Source organism: Aulonocara sp. 'chitande type north' Nkhata Bay, linkage group LG12 (genome assembly GCF_057382095.1).
Source record: "Aulonocara sp. 'chitande type north' Nkhata Bay isolate Kocher_YH1m ecotype deep benthic linkage group LG12, A_spYH_male_GT1.1, whole genome shotgun sequence".
NCBI lineage: Eukaryota > Metazoa > Chordata > Actinopteri > Cichliformes > Cichlidae > Aulonocara > Aulonocara sp. 'chitande type north' Nkhata Bay.
Genome location: NC_141355.1, coordinates 34,644,226 through 34,659,720, shown reverse-complemented (window position 1 = coordinate 34,659,720; position 15,495 = coordinate 34,644,226). Strand labels below are relative to the sequence as shown.

At 40.2% G+C, this 15,495-nt stretch overlaps 1 protein-coding gene across 1 annotated transcript; it reads right to left on the bottom strand.

Moving 5' to 3' along the window:
* Positions 1 to 6,706: 6,706 nt before the first annotated feature.
* On the bottom strand, positions 6,707 to 15,439 carry LOC147317916 (uncharacterized). The gene is made up of 3 exons (XM_086312993.1): positions 15,265 to 15,439; positions 9,228 to 10,129; positions 6,707 to 8,842 (listed from the first exon to the last, which is right to left on the bottom strand). Exons 2-3 carry the CDS (start codon positions 9,950 to 9,952, stop codon positions 8,605 to 8,607), a joined length of 963 nt encoding a protein of 320 aa, XP_086169119.1. The 5' UTR covers positions 9,953 to 10,129; positions 15,265 to 15,439; the 3' UTR covers positions 6,707 to 8,604.
* Between the last annotated feature and the right edge of the window lie 56 nt (positions 15,440 to 15,495).

Sequence of the window (15,495 nt, the reverse complement as noted above, 5' to 3'; positions counted from 1 at the left end):
GGTCCACAAAACACATGTAGACTGGTTGGGCAAACTCCCATGCACCCTCAAGTATCCTCGAGAGGACAAAGAGCTGGTCCAGTGTTCCGCGACCAGGACGAAAACCGCATTGTTCCTCCTGTATCCGAGGTTCGACTAGCGGACGAACCCTCCTCTCCAGCACCCTGGCATAGACTTTCCCGGGGAGGCTGAGGAGTGTGATCCCCCTGTAGTTGGAACACACCCTCCGGTCCCCCTTCTTGAAGATGGGGACCACCACCCCGGTCTGCCAGTCCACAGGTACTGCCCCTGATCTCCACGCAACATTGCAGAGACGTGTCAACCAAGACAGCCCTACAACGTCCAGAGCCTTCAGGAACTCGGGGCGGACCTCATCGACACCAGGGGCTCTGCCACCAAGGAGTTGTTTAACTGCCTCAGTGACCTCGCCCCCGGAAATTGGTGGGTCACACCCCTCATCCCCAGACTCTGCTTCCTCCCCGGAAGACGTGTCAGTGGGATTAAGGAGGTCCTCGAAGTATTCCTTCCACCGCCCGACAATTTTCTCAGTCGACGTCAACAGCGCTCCACCAGCACTATACACAGTGCAGGTAGAGCACCGCTTTCCCCTCCTGAGACGCCTGACGGTTTGCCAGAATCTCTTCGAGGCAGTCCGAAAGTCTTTTTCCATGGCCTCTCCGAACTCCTCCCACACCCGAGTTTTTGCTTCAGCCACTGCCCGAGCCGCATTCCGCTTGGCCTGTCGATACCTGTCGGCTGCCTCCGGAGTCCCACAGGCTAACCAAGCCCGATAGGCCTCCTTCTTCAGCCTGGTGGCTCCCTTCACCTCTGGTGTCCACCATTTGGTTCGGGGATTACCACCACGGCAGGCACCAACCACCTTGCGGCCGCAGCTCAATGCAGCAGCTTCGGCAATGGAGACGCTGAACATGGTCCATTCGGACTCAATGTCCCCAGTCTCCCTCGGAATGCTGTTGAAGCTCTGCCGGAGGTGTGCGTTGAAGATCTCGCGGACTGGGGCCTCTGCTAGACGTTCCCAGCACACCCTCACTACGCGTTTAGGTGCACCAGGTCTGTCCAGCGTCCTCCCCCGCCACCTGATCCAACTCACCACCAGGTGGTGATCAGTTGACAGCTCAGCCCCTCTCTTTACCCGAGTGTCCAGAACATATGGTCGCAGGTCTGGTGATACGATTACAAAATCGATCATCGACCTACGGCCTAGAGCATCCTGGTGCCACGTGCACTTATGGACACTCTTATGTTCGAACAGGGTGTTCGTTATGGCCAAACTGTGATTAGCACAGAAGTCCAATAACAAAGCACCGCTCGGGTTCAGATCAGGGAGGCCGTTCCTCCCAATCACGCCCCTCCAGGTCTCGCTGTCGTTACCCACGTGAGCATTGAAGTCTCCCAGCAGGACAACAGAGTCTCCAGGTGGAGCACCTTCCAGCACCCCCCCCAGGGACTCTAAGAAGGCTGGGTACTCCGAACTGCCGCTCGGCGCATAAGCGCAGATGACAGTCAGGACCCGTTCCCCGACCCTAAGGCGCAGGGAACAAACCCTCTCGTCCACCGGGAAAAACCCCAACGTACCGGCAGCAAGCCGAGGGGATATAAGAATACCCACCCCAGCCCGCCGCCTCTCACCAGGGGCAACTCCAGACTGAGACAGAGTCCAGCCCCTCTCCAGGAGACTGGTTCCAGAGCCCAGACAATGCGTAGAGGTGAGCCCAACTATATCTAGCCGGTACCTCTCAACCTCACGCACCAACTCAGGCTCCTTCCCCACCAGAGAGGTGACATTCCATGTCCCTATTGCCAGTCTTGGCAGCCGGGGGTCGGTCCGCCAGGGCCTCCGCTCCTGGCCGCCACCCGGCTCACAATGCACCCGACCCCTATGGCGCCTCCTGCGGGTGGTGGGCCTGCGGGAGGATGGGCCCATGTCTCCTCTTCGGGCTGTGCCCGGCCGGGCCCCATGGACTAAGGCCCGGCCACCAGACGCTCGCCCTCGGGCACCCTCCCCGGGCCTGGCTCCAGGGCGGGGCCCCGGTAACCCTATCCCGGGCAGGGTAAACTGTTCCCTCGATATTCTTTTCATGGGGGTCTTCTGAATCGCTCTTTGTCTGGTCCCTCACCCAGGACCAGTTTGCCATGGGAGACCCTACCAGGGGGCAAAAGCCCCCAGACAACATAGCCCCTGGGATCCCTGGGACACACAAACCCCTCCACCACGATAAGGTAGCGATTCTGAGATGAGTGGGAAAATTATATGACAAAGGAAACCAGAGGGGATGACTTCAAATGATTTAGGAGGAACTAGACAACAAATGAATCCTCAGGTGCATAGGACTTCTGTCTCCTCCTGGGGTCAAACAGAAGATCTCTAGCATGTTAGGCAAATGTGTAAACCGCCCCACTAATCTACTGAATGAGTAAGATTTGATTTCTCCTTTTTCCTAAATAAAAAATAATTTTGTGCAATTTATATATATTTTTAGTCTGTAAATAAGGCTGTGTGTACATGGTATCTTTGCCTCTGCACATTTAATCAGAGAATCTTTCCCAACCAGGTCATTTTCATCAGTGACCTGATCACTTTTGCACATATGTGGAAACCAACATATCAATGAAACATGTGACTCTTTCTCTCTTGTATGTGGCCAGATACATATTGTGTGTTAGTACTATGCCTTTTTACTATGCCTACTTTATAACTGACATATCTGTCCTGTAAGGTAGATTTCTGATCCAGGTGATGTGTAACAGCCTCTTTAGGCACAAATCTTACTTCATATGTTGGTGCTACAGCTCCACCTGCCGAATCCAACAGGTAAAACAATAAAGTGGATTATTAGTATGGGTTAATTTTTATTCAAAATGTGCCAAATATAAAGGCGTAATAATTCAGATTTAAAATAAGAACTGAGAAGGCTTGATCCAGGATCACGCACATCAGATTGGTAGGTTTGATCGAAATCTCCCTCGCTAATTATCACTAAATAACAAACTAATAAAATATCAGACTTGCTAATCAAGAGCAGACAGTTACTTCCGATTACAAGTAGAGAATAATAAAACAGTTCACCCTTAGCAGAGTTATGAAAATGGAAACTGTCCAAAGAAGCCAAAATCGATTTTTGTACCAGAGCGTAAACCTGTTTTTTTGGGGGGGGAAAGAGACTGGAATTCATTGTATCAAGTTATCATCGATCAAAAACTAAGCTAACATGCATGCCTTCGGAATGTGGGAGGTAAAGAAACCAGAGACAGCACAGAGGAAACATGCCAACTCTACACGGCGGTAATTTTTGGTCCTGGAAGCTCTGCAAGCAGGCGAACCTTATGGTTTGATGTTACCTTTTTAATTTCAGGCCACACAGATGATTCTGAGGAAATTGAGCAACATGGTGTAGGTTTACGTTTCAAATATTCCTCTTGAAATGATAACAACAGAAAAGTATACATCTGATCTTTCCGGCTGCCCAGTTTTCCAGCCACATAACTGACTACAGATAAATATATGAACTGCTCTATTTATAAGTGTTTAATACTTTGTTGCCCTGTTCAGAAGTCATCTTTTTTTGTAAAACAACCCTTTAGCAGTCGGTTATCCACATTACACTAACATCTGCATGGAGCAAGGCATTGCTGGAACTGTTCCTGGCTTTTTGATGCCGTAAAGTTGTGTCTTTAGTACTTTTATAATCTTACTGATCAGTCAAGTACTTTTAGCAAACCACATTTAACTACACGTACATACAATGCATACAATACATATTCATTTTTATTTATTTACACCTTAAGCACTTTACAGCTCACATCCGTGGAAAATTTAGCACCAGATACTAGTAAAACTAACATGCATCTTTCTGACTCTGGGACGAAGCCATCAGGAGGGACGTGGAAAACATGTCAACACCAGATAAAGGCTGTTTTTGGCACTTCCAGATCGGGTTGGATGGTTTATAGTTACCTTTTGAAATCCAGCCTACACACATGATTCTAATAAAATCTTTGAACATGGTGTGGATTTCAGCACATTTTAATATTAGAGCACATTTTAATATCATTTCAATATTTCCCAGAAAGCTTCAGTTTGTCAACCATATCACTTACTTCAAACATCACTTTGATGGACCATATAGACCAGGGAAGGGCAACTCCAGGCCTCGAGGGCAGGTGTCCTGCAGGTTTTAGATGTGTCCTTGATCCAGCACAGCGAGTTGCCCACCCCTGATATAGGCCCTACATTTTTTCTACATTAAAAAAAAAACTGTTCTGGGCATTCAGCCAGAGACGTGTAGCGGTTGATAGGCAACAGTTTAGTTTGGTTGTGACGCACTTTGACGTCACAACCAAGGGATATTATATCTCTCTACCTCTATCTTGCTATATATATATATATATATATATATATATATATATATATATAGATATAGGTGTACATATATATAAATATACATCACTTGTAGGGCAATTGTTCAACAACATTACACCTGAGAAGTGGGATGAGTTTCTGTCAGGTTGCCCAGACGACGTCACCACAGAACAGCTCTCTAATTTTGTAGGAAACATGGTGGACCTGTGCTCGCAGTCGACAGCTGCAGATCTGAGGTCTTCCCAGGGCACCCCTGCACTCGACGTCTCCTCTGTCACTGCCACTGCTGGCAGAAAAACAGTCAAGCCAAGGCAGACGGCTCTTGAAATTGCATGTGGATGTTGGTTCAAGAATAAACTCAAAACACTGTGGATGTGCTGCAGGCAACAGTCAAGTCCTGCCAGCCCCGTAGATGCAGTTGACCGTGCCACAGGATAGCCAATCAGTGTACCAACTTGGGAATTTCCTAAGGATTACGCCGTACACCTAGACATTTTGATGGTGTCATTTTACAGGCCAAAGAAAAAGCAGTGCTCCTCCCTGGTGAAACTTTCAAGGTACAAATGTTTGACAAACTCTGGCCTGAAGTAGAGTCTAAAGAAATGAAAATCACTGAAGACAATATCGAAAATGTATAAACAGATATAATTACAATAATCCATAATTATGTGGATATGCATATTATACAGTTTTTATTGAAATATAAGTCCTCCAGAAAGGCAGGAAAATCCCTGTAACTTACTTTAAAATGAAATATGTTCCCTAAAACGGTAGACAGAGCTACAGACCCAATGGCACCCTTAGCCAGTTAGCTAGCAGCTATGACCAGCACTACTTATACTCCCGAACGCTATCGTCTACACTGTATACCCAACTTACTGTTTTTGTTGTATCAGTCTGCGTCTCCCAATTAATTTCCGTTTCTCCTGCACCGCTTAGATGGCAAAAATGCGCGTGCTCTTTGCGAGCTCGTTCTAGCTCGTAACCAGCATCAAGGGTGATCATTGGTTAATGGTAGTCATGTGACTGATGCAAACCAGATCCTTATGTTCAGCAAAACTTTGATTAATAGTTAAATATTAATAATAATAATTAATAAATCCTGTGCTGTCATGTAACCGGCTCTCCGAACACACATGAGAACAAACTGATTTCAAGGGGAAAAAAAAAAAAAAAAAAAAAAAAAGAAAGCTCAAATTTTAAAAAGTTTTTTTTTTTTTTTTTTTTTTTTAAATGCATTACCTCCTTAAGTCATTGTATGACAAGATGGATGGTGTCATAATATTTTAGTATACTTTTGAACTGAGGAGAATAAAGAGTATTTTACTTACCAATGTTGTGTACTAAGCACAAATTAATTAAAAAAAGTTTCAATTTGAGTTTCAATTTAAAATTTGCCAAAATGTTTGAGCAAATGTTGTATTAGGTCATAATTGTAAGGTTAAGGATATAAAGAAGCACATTTAATGAGTTACAGTGAAAGGAATTGCCTGTAATATAAACAGAACTTTGGATTTTTCTATTGATGGAAAAATTCTGTTAATGATAAAAAAATATATATACTGTGAATAAATGGAATTTTCTGTTTTATAGCTGAAGGTAATGTCCATAAATAGTACAGAGTATACTGTAAATGTACAGAATTTTCCATTTTATCATTTATGGAAAAGTCTGTTAACTTCCTTAAACTGAACGAACAAACAAACAATAAGAAAAATCATTCAAACTTCTGGGGTGTGTGAGCTGTTTTAGCAACACTTTGGTTCACTATTGCATGATGTAGAAGGCCTTGATTTTATTTAAGTTTTTGTTGAAATTCAAGCAATTCAAGTCTTTAAAAGTGTAAAAAGTGAGTTCAAGCGTGAATCAAAGTAAAATAAAATTTCAGGTCAAAAAAGAAAACAACAACCAAAACCTCTATAGTTCCTGGGCTAAAACAATTCATCACTGAAATTATGTTCACTGCTCTCTTGGCAAACACACTGTGCTGCTGCACTTCTGATATATTAATGAGACAATACTATTTTTGGGAGGCTAATGGATAGAAAAGGTGAAAAGAAGAGAAGTAACAAAGGAAGACCGGCCAACAAGGACACAGTGGCTTCTTGTTTAGACATAAACTTTACTTTATATGATGCTATTGCTCCACCTGCCATAGCCAGCCAGCAGGTACCATCAGAGAGATTAATTTAATTTGAAAGTGGTTTTCCAAATAAGGTTGATACAGTCCAACCTTGATACAAACGCAAAAAAAAAAAAAAAAAAAAACCCAAGCAACATTTTGTATTTAAAATATAATAAATGCATAATAAGGACAATGACAAATTAAAAACAAAGAAATTTATTTTAGTATCACAAAAAATTTTTTGCAAGCTTTCCCTAAACAGTTACATAAAATATATAAAATCATTTATTTTTCACTTCACCATTTATTCACAAAAGAACCTGAAAGACTTTCTCGTGCATTTTAAAAAAGAAAAAAAAAAAAAGAAAAGAAAAAAACCACACACAACAAAAACAAACAAACACAAAACAGGAAAATAGGATGGTAAACTTTTAAATATATTCACGCTGTCAGTCATAAACAACTGTTCGAATCTGCAGTTAAAACTTGGTTTTTGGGTATACATTTTAGAAGGCATGGCTGGGGGGGGGGGGGGAGCAGCAGCATTTTCATCTTTGATTTGCAAGTCAAAATAGTTTTGCTTGATGTCAGAGGTGTAGATTAATATAATATCAACTGGAGTGAGAATCTGCAGTATTAGAGCAAATATTTTGTATATTGGGGCAACATTCACCAGACATCCCACAGCTCAGCCGCTTGCTGAATGTAACAGAATATGACATGCAAACCCAAAGTTCACACATTTAAAGGCGATTTTACCCACATACCTCCGTTTTGCCTTTTCAAAAATGAGCTGCATATCCTTGGATAATTTATAACAGTTTAGTTCATAGTACTCACAGCATAGAAAAACAAATATGCATATAAAAAAAAAAAAAAAAAAAAAAAAAAAAAAAAAAAAAAAATTCCTTGTCAAAGAGGAGAAGAGTTAAGTGGATATTGATCTAAAACTAAATGGATAAGCCTTCAAGTCATTCCATTGTGGCTATGAAGAATTAAGCAGCAGATAACTCGAACCCTAGACATATTAAAGTAAAACTACGTGCATGGAAAACCCTACAGTGTTGATGCTGAAAACACAAAAATGATCCAGCATCTATGAAAATGCAATGTGCGCAAATTGCGGTTCAGGTGATTTGCATGAAACCCAAGCTGCAGCTCCAACTAAATGAAACCTGTTGTTAGCAATACACGTATGAATCAAACGTGCAACATTCACACTTCAGGTTTCACCCCTTTAAAGTGCTCAAAGTTTCCCGGGGGGGGGGGAAACTGTGCTGCAAAAATAAAACAACACACGTACACAGAGCAGAACAAGGAAGGAAGAAGGCAATAGCTTGTGGTAAGTTTAAAGAATCTCGTGGTTAAAGTCAGGCAACCAGACCAAAACTATAGTCTATAATAATGGCTTTAACTTATTAAATGATAGTAACAAAATTGCAAAACAATTCTTTTTAGCGGTTAAATGTAAGCCATGAAGACTTTAACATGCATTTTGAACCTGACAACCAGTTTTTGCTTAGTGCGTCATCCCTCATCTTTAATATAAAGCTTTTTTTAAAACATCAAACACAAAGATTTGCAAAAATGCTACAATGAAAATCAACTGGATCTACTTTCTTTCCCACTACTGTCCGTTCTTGACCATTTCATGGCTTGAACAACAAGATGTTATGTTAATCAAGTTATCAACAGCAAGCTGATCATGTAGAGCCTTTGGCACAGGGGAGGCAGATAAAAGTGCATTGATAGTTTGTAAAACTAAGGAATAAAACAAGAAAAGATACCTGGGCAGTTATTAGAAGCTGAAGTGTTATGTTCACGATTAAAAGTCCACCCTCTTCTAGCTTCTCAGTTGTCTTTATCCAGTTTCCGCAGTTTTGTATTTAAAAAGGAGCTCTTTGCTTTGAAGCTCATTGGCTAGTTATAAGCTGTTTAATCCAACACCGCCTCAAATAGTGATGTTTATTGCACATCTGGATCAGTCTTTAAATAGCAGCAGGAAAAGCTGTTGCTTTGTGTGATTAAGGAGAATTTTTTTTTACGTGACATGACACCAATTTTTATAAAAGACTTTGCAGGACAAGATGTCACTCAGTTAATTGCGGTAGGTGAGGAGGAAGATAATGACACCAGTCAGAAGCACCATCATCATCACCACAGATGTTAGGAGTAAGGCACGACACACCGGGTGTCTCGTCAGTCTGAACACAGTGCCGCGTGAATGACCGTGACCTTCTGCGTTCCCACTGGGAATGCCCACGTCCAGAGAGCGGTGGATGGATCTCAGAGACGTTAGCGACTGCCGAGGCCACCGACGTTGTCCGTCAGTAGACCTTAAAAACAAAAATTAAATAAATTCAAACTAAATGTTTTATGCATTTATTTAAATAATTTAGTTCTGCGCAGTTACCAGTGCAAAAATATTTAGAAAAAAAATACACAATCCATCTATACACACACCTTTTGCTGATTAATAACTGATATATTGCTCCGATCCAATTTCACAGCTCTACTATCACCAGTAAAATACATTTCAGATAAACAGCGCGACTTGTTGATTTCACTCCAAAACAACATTAAGATTAATATGAGTATTAAAATATTCCTGCTATTCAGTTTTTCCTTTGCAATACTGGGGAAATCTAGTAAGAAAATAGTTGAACTTTCAAAGAACCACTTGGACAAAAAGGCAAGAAGAAGGCTTTCACCCTCACTGACCTTTTGACCTCCAGCTTCCCTTTGCTGCGGAGGAAACGGATGCTGTAGACTCTCTGCATAGCAGCTGGAAGGTAAGACAAAACATCTGAGTCTGTGGCCAGTTTTGGCAGGCCGAGGGAAGGCAAGGGTGTAAAGCTGCGGCACAGCGGACACTGAATGGCGTTGGGCTCGGCCGACTTGACGTTCATGCGAGCCAGGCACTCCAGACAGAACGTATGCTTGCACTGCAGCATCTTGGGGCAGCGGAAGACATTGTTGAATTGACTGAAGCAGATGGCACACTCCAAGTCTGGACAGTTTTCCTCAGAGCACTGAGTTGGGAGGGGAATGGGATGGAGGTCTGTGGAGGGGATGATCACAGAGATCTGATATGAAGACGGGGTGCCAAACGCAGAGTAGGGATTTGCTGTGAAACCAGGTTCTGGGGTAGAGACTGAAGCTAGATCAGACTGAGACCTGGCTCCAACACTGAAGTCTGGATTTGAAGCTGGAAGCGGGAATGTAGAACTTGGCGATCGGACCAGGGTTTGGGGACCTTCTTGGTCTGATGAGGCCTCGTGTGGAGGAATGTTGTGGCCTGAAACTGTAGCAGAACTATTATCTGGGTGGATGACTGGAGAAGACTGATCGCACGATGGCGCTAAAGCCAATTCGTGGGGTGAACTTCGAGATGCTGCGGCACCACTCAAATGAGAATCAAGATATTCATTTCCGTAGGGATTCATGTCTCATGTGCTGACGCGCTGACAAGCTGACAACACAGGAACAACAAAGCTGCAACGAGATGAAGCTTGAGCCTTCAGCAGTAACCAGGGACGAGACGCATCAGTTATGGATTAACAGACTGGACAGAGGGATGCTGCTGCTCCCTAATCTTCAGATCATCACACCCTTTCCACACTCTAAAAAGGAAACACACTGTCAATAACCAAAACTACCACTATTAAATCTTATTGCCTCAATTGAATCTAAACACCGACATTAGCATTTCCCCTGTGTGAACCATTAAAATAAAGTTATTCCCAGTTTGATGCCAATGTTCCCTGCCCTACACTAATATCTTTTTAATATAATTTATAATAGAAATAACATTTGGACATTTTCTTCAGTGTGGTTCTACCAGCAGAGCAACAGCCAAGGTCAAAGTCAGATACCTGTAATATCGACTGGATATTTTGTAACATAGCAACCAGAGTGTCTCAGCTGACAAGATACTCCAGATTCCGAAGCACTCACAGCTGGAGTTTTTCAGCATGGTCAAAAAAATGCTTTTGTGTTAATGCACTCTTAGAAAAACCTCTTTAAATAAAAAAAAAAAAAATAAAAAAAAATAAAAATTTTAAAGAGTTTTTTTTTTTTTTTTTTTTTTTTTTTTTTTTAAAGGGACAGGGATAGCTCAGTAGGTAGAGTGGTGGCCCCATGATCAGAAGGTCGGGGGTTCAAATCCACTGAACGGCTACCCTGAGGTACCGTCCCTACACACTGCTCCCCGGGCGCCCAGTGGCTGCCCACTGCTTCACTGAGTGAATGGGTTAAATGCAGAGAGGAATTTCCCCACGGAGATCAATAAAGTATACATCATCATTATTATTATTATTATTATTATTATTATTATACTGAAAGACCAACTGTGACCCAAGAAGCGAGGTTAACACAATATTTATGTAAACACAGGTATCGAGGGGCATAAATGTGTACTGGATACTATTGTTTAAATACTGCAATCTGAAGAGGCAGAAGTAGCTTACGCATCATATTTATGGCTGTTGTGGGCACTTAACAATTTTGCTCACCTATATCAGTGCTGCTGCTGGTGAAGCAGACACAAGAGTGCTTCTCCTTAAAACATCAGATCTGCATAAAACTATATTCAACTATTTTAAAACTACCAATTTCCAAGGGCCTGTGCATAAAAAAATACGCCACTTTCTTAGAAACTGCAGAAAAGGACAAACTGACAGTTTGCGAATTCAAAATGCAACAAAAAGCACCAAAAAGCACAAAAGCTTTTCACTGAAGCCATTCCAGCTTTGCAGGCAAAGCACACTTCTACATTCACATTCATGCTGTCTCAAACACAAAGTCCACATACACTTCTCTACCAAACTTTTGACCACACGTTTGATCTTTAAGACCTCAGTCTGAAATTCATTGATTGATAGGTAATTTATTTCAACATGTGAACAATATACAAGTACATTTAGAAAAGAAATAAGAGAGAAAAAAATATACTATACAAATTACATACAAAAAACCATTCTGATTAATTTACATGTTGAAAGGGAGTGGGAAGAAGTATACACTTATTTAATCCCACCCCTTTGCCATAAATTATCAGTGAATATTTAGTCAGCTTCCTTACTGATATAATTTGTAATAAAAATAGTGAACAGATTTCTGATATACTATATACTATAATATCACATCATGAATTTTTTGTTTGTTTGTTTTTAAATAGAGACATTCACTTAATTTAAATATTTTCCTTTTCTTTATAGATCGAGAAGATCATATTTTTATAACTCTTTTTGAACAGTTTTATGTTTGGACATTGCTTTAATTCCATATTCAGACTGTTCCATAGTTTCACTCCATGAACAGAAACACAAAAGCCTTTTCTTGTAGTACGTACCTTCATTGTTTTGAAGTTACAAAAACCCCTTAAATTATAACTTCCTTCTTTCAAAAAAAAAAAAAAAAAAAACATACTCTGAATATTACCTGGCAGTTCTTTATTTTTTGCTTTGAATAGAATTTGTGCTGTTTGGAATTTCACTATATCGTCAATTTTCAATATTTCAGACTGCAAAAATAGTGAGTTTGTATGTGCCCTATAACCTGCATTGTGGATGATTCGAATTGCTTTTTTTTGAAGAGTAAAAAGTGAATGTAATGTGGTTTTATAGTTGTTGCCCCAGACCTCTGCACAATAGCTTAAGTATGGTGAAACCAGTGAACAGTAGAGAATATGAAGTGATGTTCTGTCGAATACCTGTTTTGCCTTGTTTAGTACTGCAATGCTTCGTGATACTTTGGAATGAACATATCTTACGTGAGCTCTCCAGTTAAGTTTTTCATCTATTATTACCCCCAGAAATTTATTTTCACTGACTCTTTCAATATCAACACCATTTATTTGAATCTTTGCATTTGTATTTAAACTACTATTTCCAAATAACATAAGTTTAGATTTATTCAAATTTAATGATAATTTGTTTTTATCAAGCCAGAACTTCACTTTACTTATTTCATTAGTCATATCCTCCAATAAATTCTGCAGATCATCACCAGAGCAAAAAATGTTTGTATCGTCAGCAAAGAGAACCATTTTTAATACTTTGGACACTTTACAGATGTCGTTAATGTACAAGTTGAAGAATTTTGGACCCAAAACTGACCCTTGGGGTACACCACAAGCAATGTCCATACATAAGGAGCAACCACCATTTATTTTCACAAACTGCTTTCTGTCACTTAAATAACTCCGGACCCAATCTAAAACTACCCCTCTGACACCATAACGTTCCAGTTTTCTTATTAATATATCATGATCTATAGTGTCAAATGCCTTTGTCAAGTCTATGAATAACCCAGCCACATATTGCTTTTTGTCTATGGAATTTGTGATGTATTCTATTGAATCTAATAGTGCCGATGATGTTGATCTGCTTGATCTGAATCCGTACTGACTCTCAGTGAGTAGTTTATGTTTATCTATAAATTTTTCCAGTCTGTTTTTAAACAGTTTTTCAAGAACTTTTGAGAATTGAGGTAGTAAAGAGACAGGCCTGTAGTTTGTGAAATGGTGTTTCCAGATTTGTATAGAGGTATAACTTTTGCTATTTTCATTCTGTCTGGAAATCGACCAGTTTGAAATGATAAATTACAGATGTATGTAAATGGTTTTATAATAGCCTCAATGACTCTTTTAACCACTATCATATCGATATCATTACAATCCAAAGATTTGTGATTTTTACATTTTTTGACAATTTCAAGAACTTCATTTTCATCAACGGCTGTGAGAAACATAGAATATGGATTTCTGTCAATCAGTGTATCGGGTTTTTCCTGTGCTTTCCCAGGATGAGTGATTGTTCTTGCTAAATTTGGTCCAGCAGTTACAAAGAATTCATTGAGACTATTTGCCACAACATCCATATTGTATTCTTCATGGTCATTACAAATGAAATACTTGGGATAGTTCTTTTGTCCAGTCCCACATTTTATAACACTGTTCAGGATTTCCCATAATCTTTTATTATTATTATTATTTCTATTTATATCTAATTGCTTCTTATAGTATTCCTTTTTACTAAATCTAAGTATATTAGTTAACCTATTTTTATATCTTTTGTATCTGATTTCAGCATCTTTAGTTCTCGTTCTTAAGAACTCTCTGTATAGAGCATTTTTCTTTATACATGCATTTTGCATGTATAAAGAAATTGACACAAATGACTTTAAAATATACATATAGGGTGCTCAAGACACCTGGAATAGTTTTTAATTTTCAAAACTAAGGATTTCTAGCAGTCGACATTAAAAAACAAAGAAAGCGCTTACCGGTACCACCTCCTGTGGTTCTCTCACATCAGCTCTGTATTAAACTGGCAACATGTTTCCACTGGTTTGCATAGCTTTACGTAAAACTGAATTACAGTCTGTGTTTTAATAAACAACATGGTGCTAGAGCCACGTTCCACAGAGTATCCAACTGCACAGGAATTTGCATTGTCCGGTTTATTTACAAAAGGCAAATGTCATGCAAAATAACACCGGCCTGCTCGCTGTGACAGTCTAAAGCACACTGAGCAGGAATCACCTCAGATGCTTTAACGTGTAACTGAACTCCAAAAACTTTTACATGAGTCATCCTCTATGAGGTTAGTATTTTTTCGTATTTACATAAAGACTGGCATTTCCTAAAAGAGTGGACACAAATATGAATGAGTCACAAAAGCCAGTCTGTGTGGCGGTTTTAAAATTACCCCCATAAGGAGTTCATCAATATGGATACATATAAATAATGTTGCGGCATTTCAGATGTTTTCTTATATTGCAGTAGGCCAAGCTTTCAAGATGGAAACGATGATCCACAACAAGGTGTTAGGTGAAGAGTTAAGTGGGGTGTTGTGCCAAAAAGTGATTGTCTGCCAAAAAGTGATTTCCAGTGTTTCTGTGTATTTTTTATGTGTAATATCTTTACGTATGTTCGTAAATAGACTTCGGTGAACAGGGGATACAAAGGGGTTACATAAAGAATTAAAAAATTATCTGTTTTTTAAGTATCTTTACAACTTGTACTTACATTATAACCAATCCGGTCCTTTATCCCCACTTAAAATATTTTTACAGAACTATTGTAATATTTGCTGCCATTTCTGCTGTGCTCTTGGCCAACTTACTCTTACAAAATACATTTTTAATGTTAATGAGATTTTTTTTACTGCATAAATAAAGGTTATATAAAAGTCGCTGCCAAAAACTGATTGCGGCTTGTATCTTGCTACACGAATGTTGTTTGTGGCTCAAGATGACTTTATGTCATCCATAAGGGATGCATTTGACATATGTTTAACATATTATAGCCCAACAAGTTACTTATAGCACTTTAAATATGAGCAATCGCTTTTTGGCAAATACCGGAAATCAGTTTTTGGCAGACAATCACTTTTTGGCACAACAGGGGCATAAAGTTAGCTCGGAAAACCAAAACAAAACTTGAATCTTCATCAACAACAAAATCAACACATTACACTCTTTAACCATAAAGAGGATAAAACGATGACACCATTTACTTCATGTAAAACAGCTGGAGTGGGAATTAAAAGACAGCAAAGATCAGAAACGATCAGTTCTTTCGTCACAACTTTACACAACACAAAGCCGAATTCGACTTAAACCTCTCTCGATGTGTAAAACCTCTACGACAAGTCGTTCTGCCCAGTGTATGCGCTGGTGTATAAACAACAAACGTAAAATTGTTTGATTTATGAGTGAGGTGTGGTGAGCGTGCAGAGAAAACTGCTCTTACCGCTCATAATCATCGCTATTTGCAGCCTTTTCTTGCCCCACGCTTCACCATTATGAGTCGGTGCCTCGGATAAAACGACCCTTCGGGTTTAACTGTAACTGCCAAAGTTGGTTTTGACTTCTGTCCAGCTCAACTTCTCGCTTTCGTATTTGAATGAAAGGCGGAAACGGCTTTAGTCAAATCACCCACTGGCCCAACACTCCGGCTAGGCTGTTTAAAAGCTCATACACA

What these genes read in the sequence shown, in the direction of transcription:
- LOC147317916 (XM_086312993.1), bottom strand. Translation starts at nt 9,952, where the DNA reads ATGAATCCCTACGGAAATGAATATCTTGATTCTCATTTGAGTGGTGCC. An exon ending in GGGAAGCTGGAGGTCAAAAG is followed by an intron (nt 8,843 to 9,227) that starts GTCAGTGAGGGT and finishes TTTGTTTTTAAG; the next exon opens with GTCTACTGACGGACAACGTC.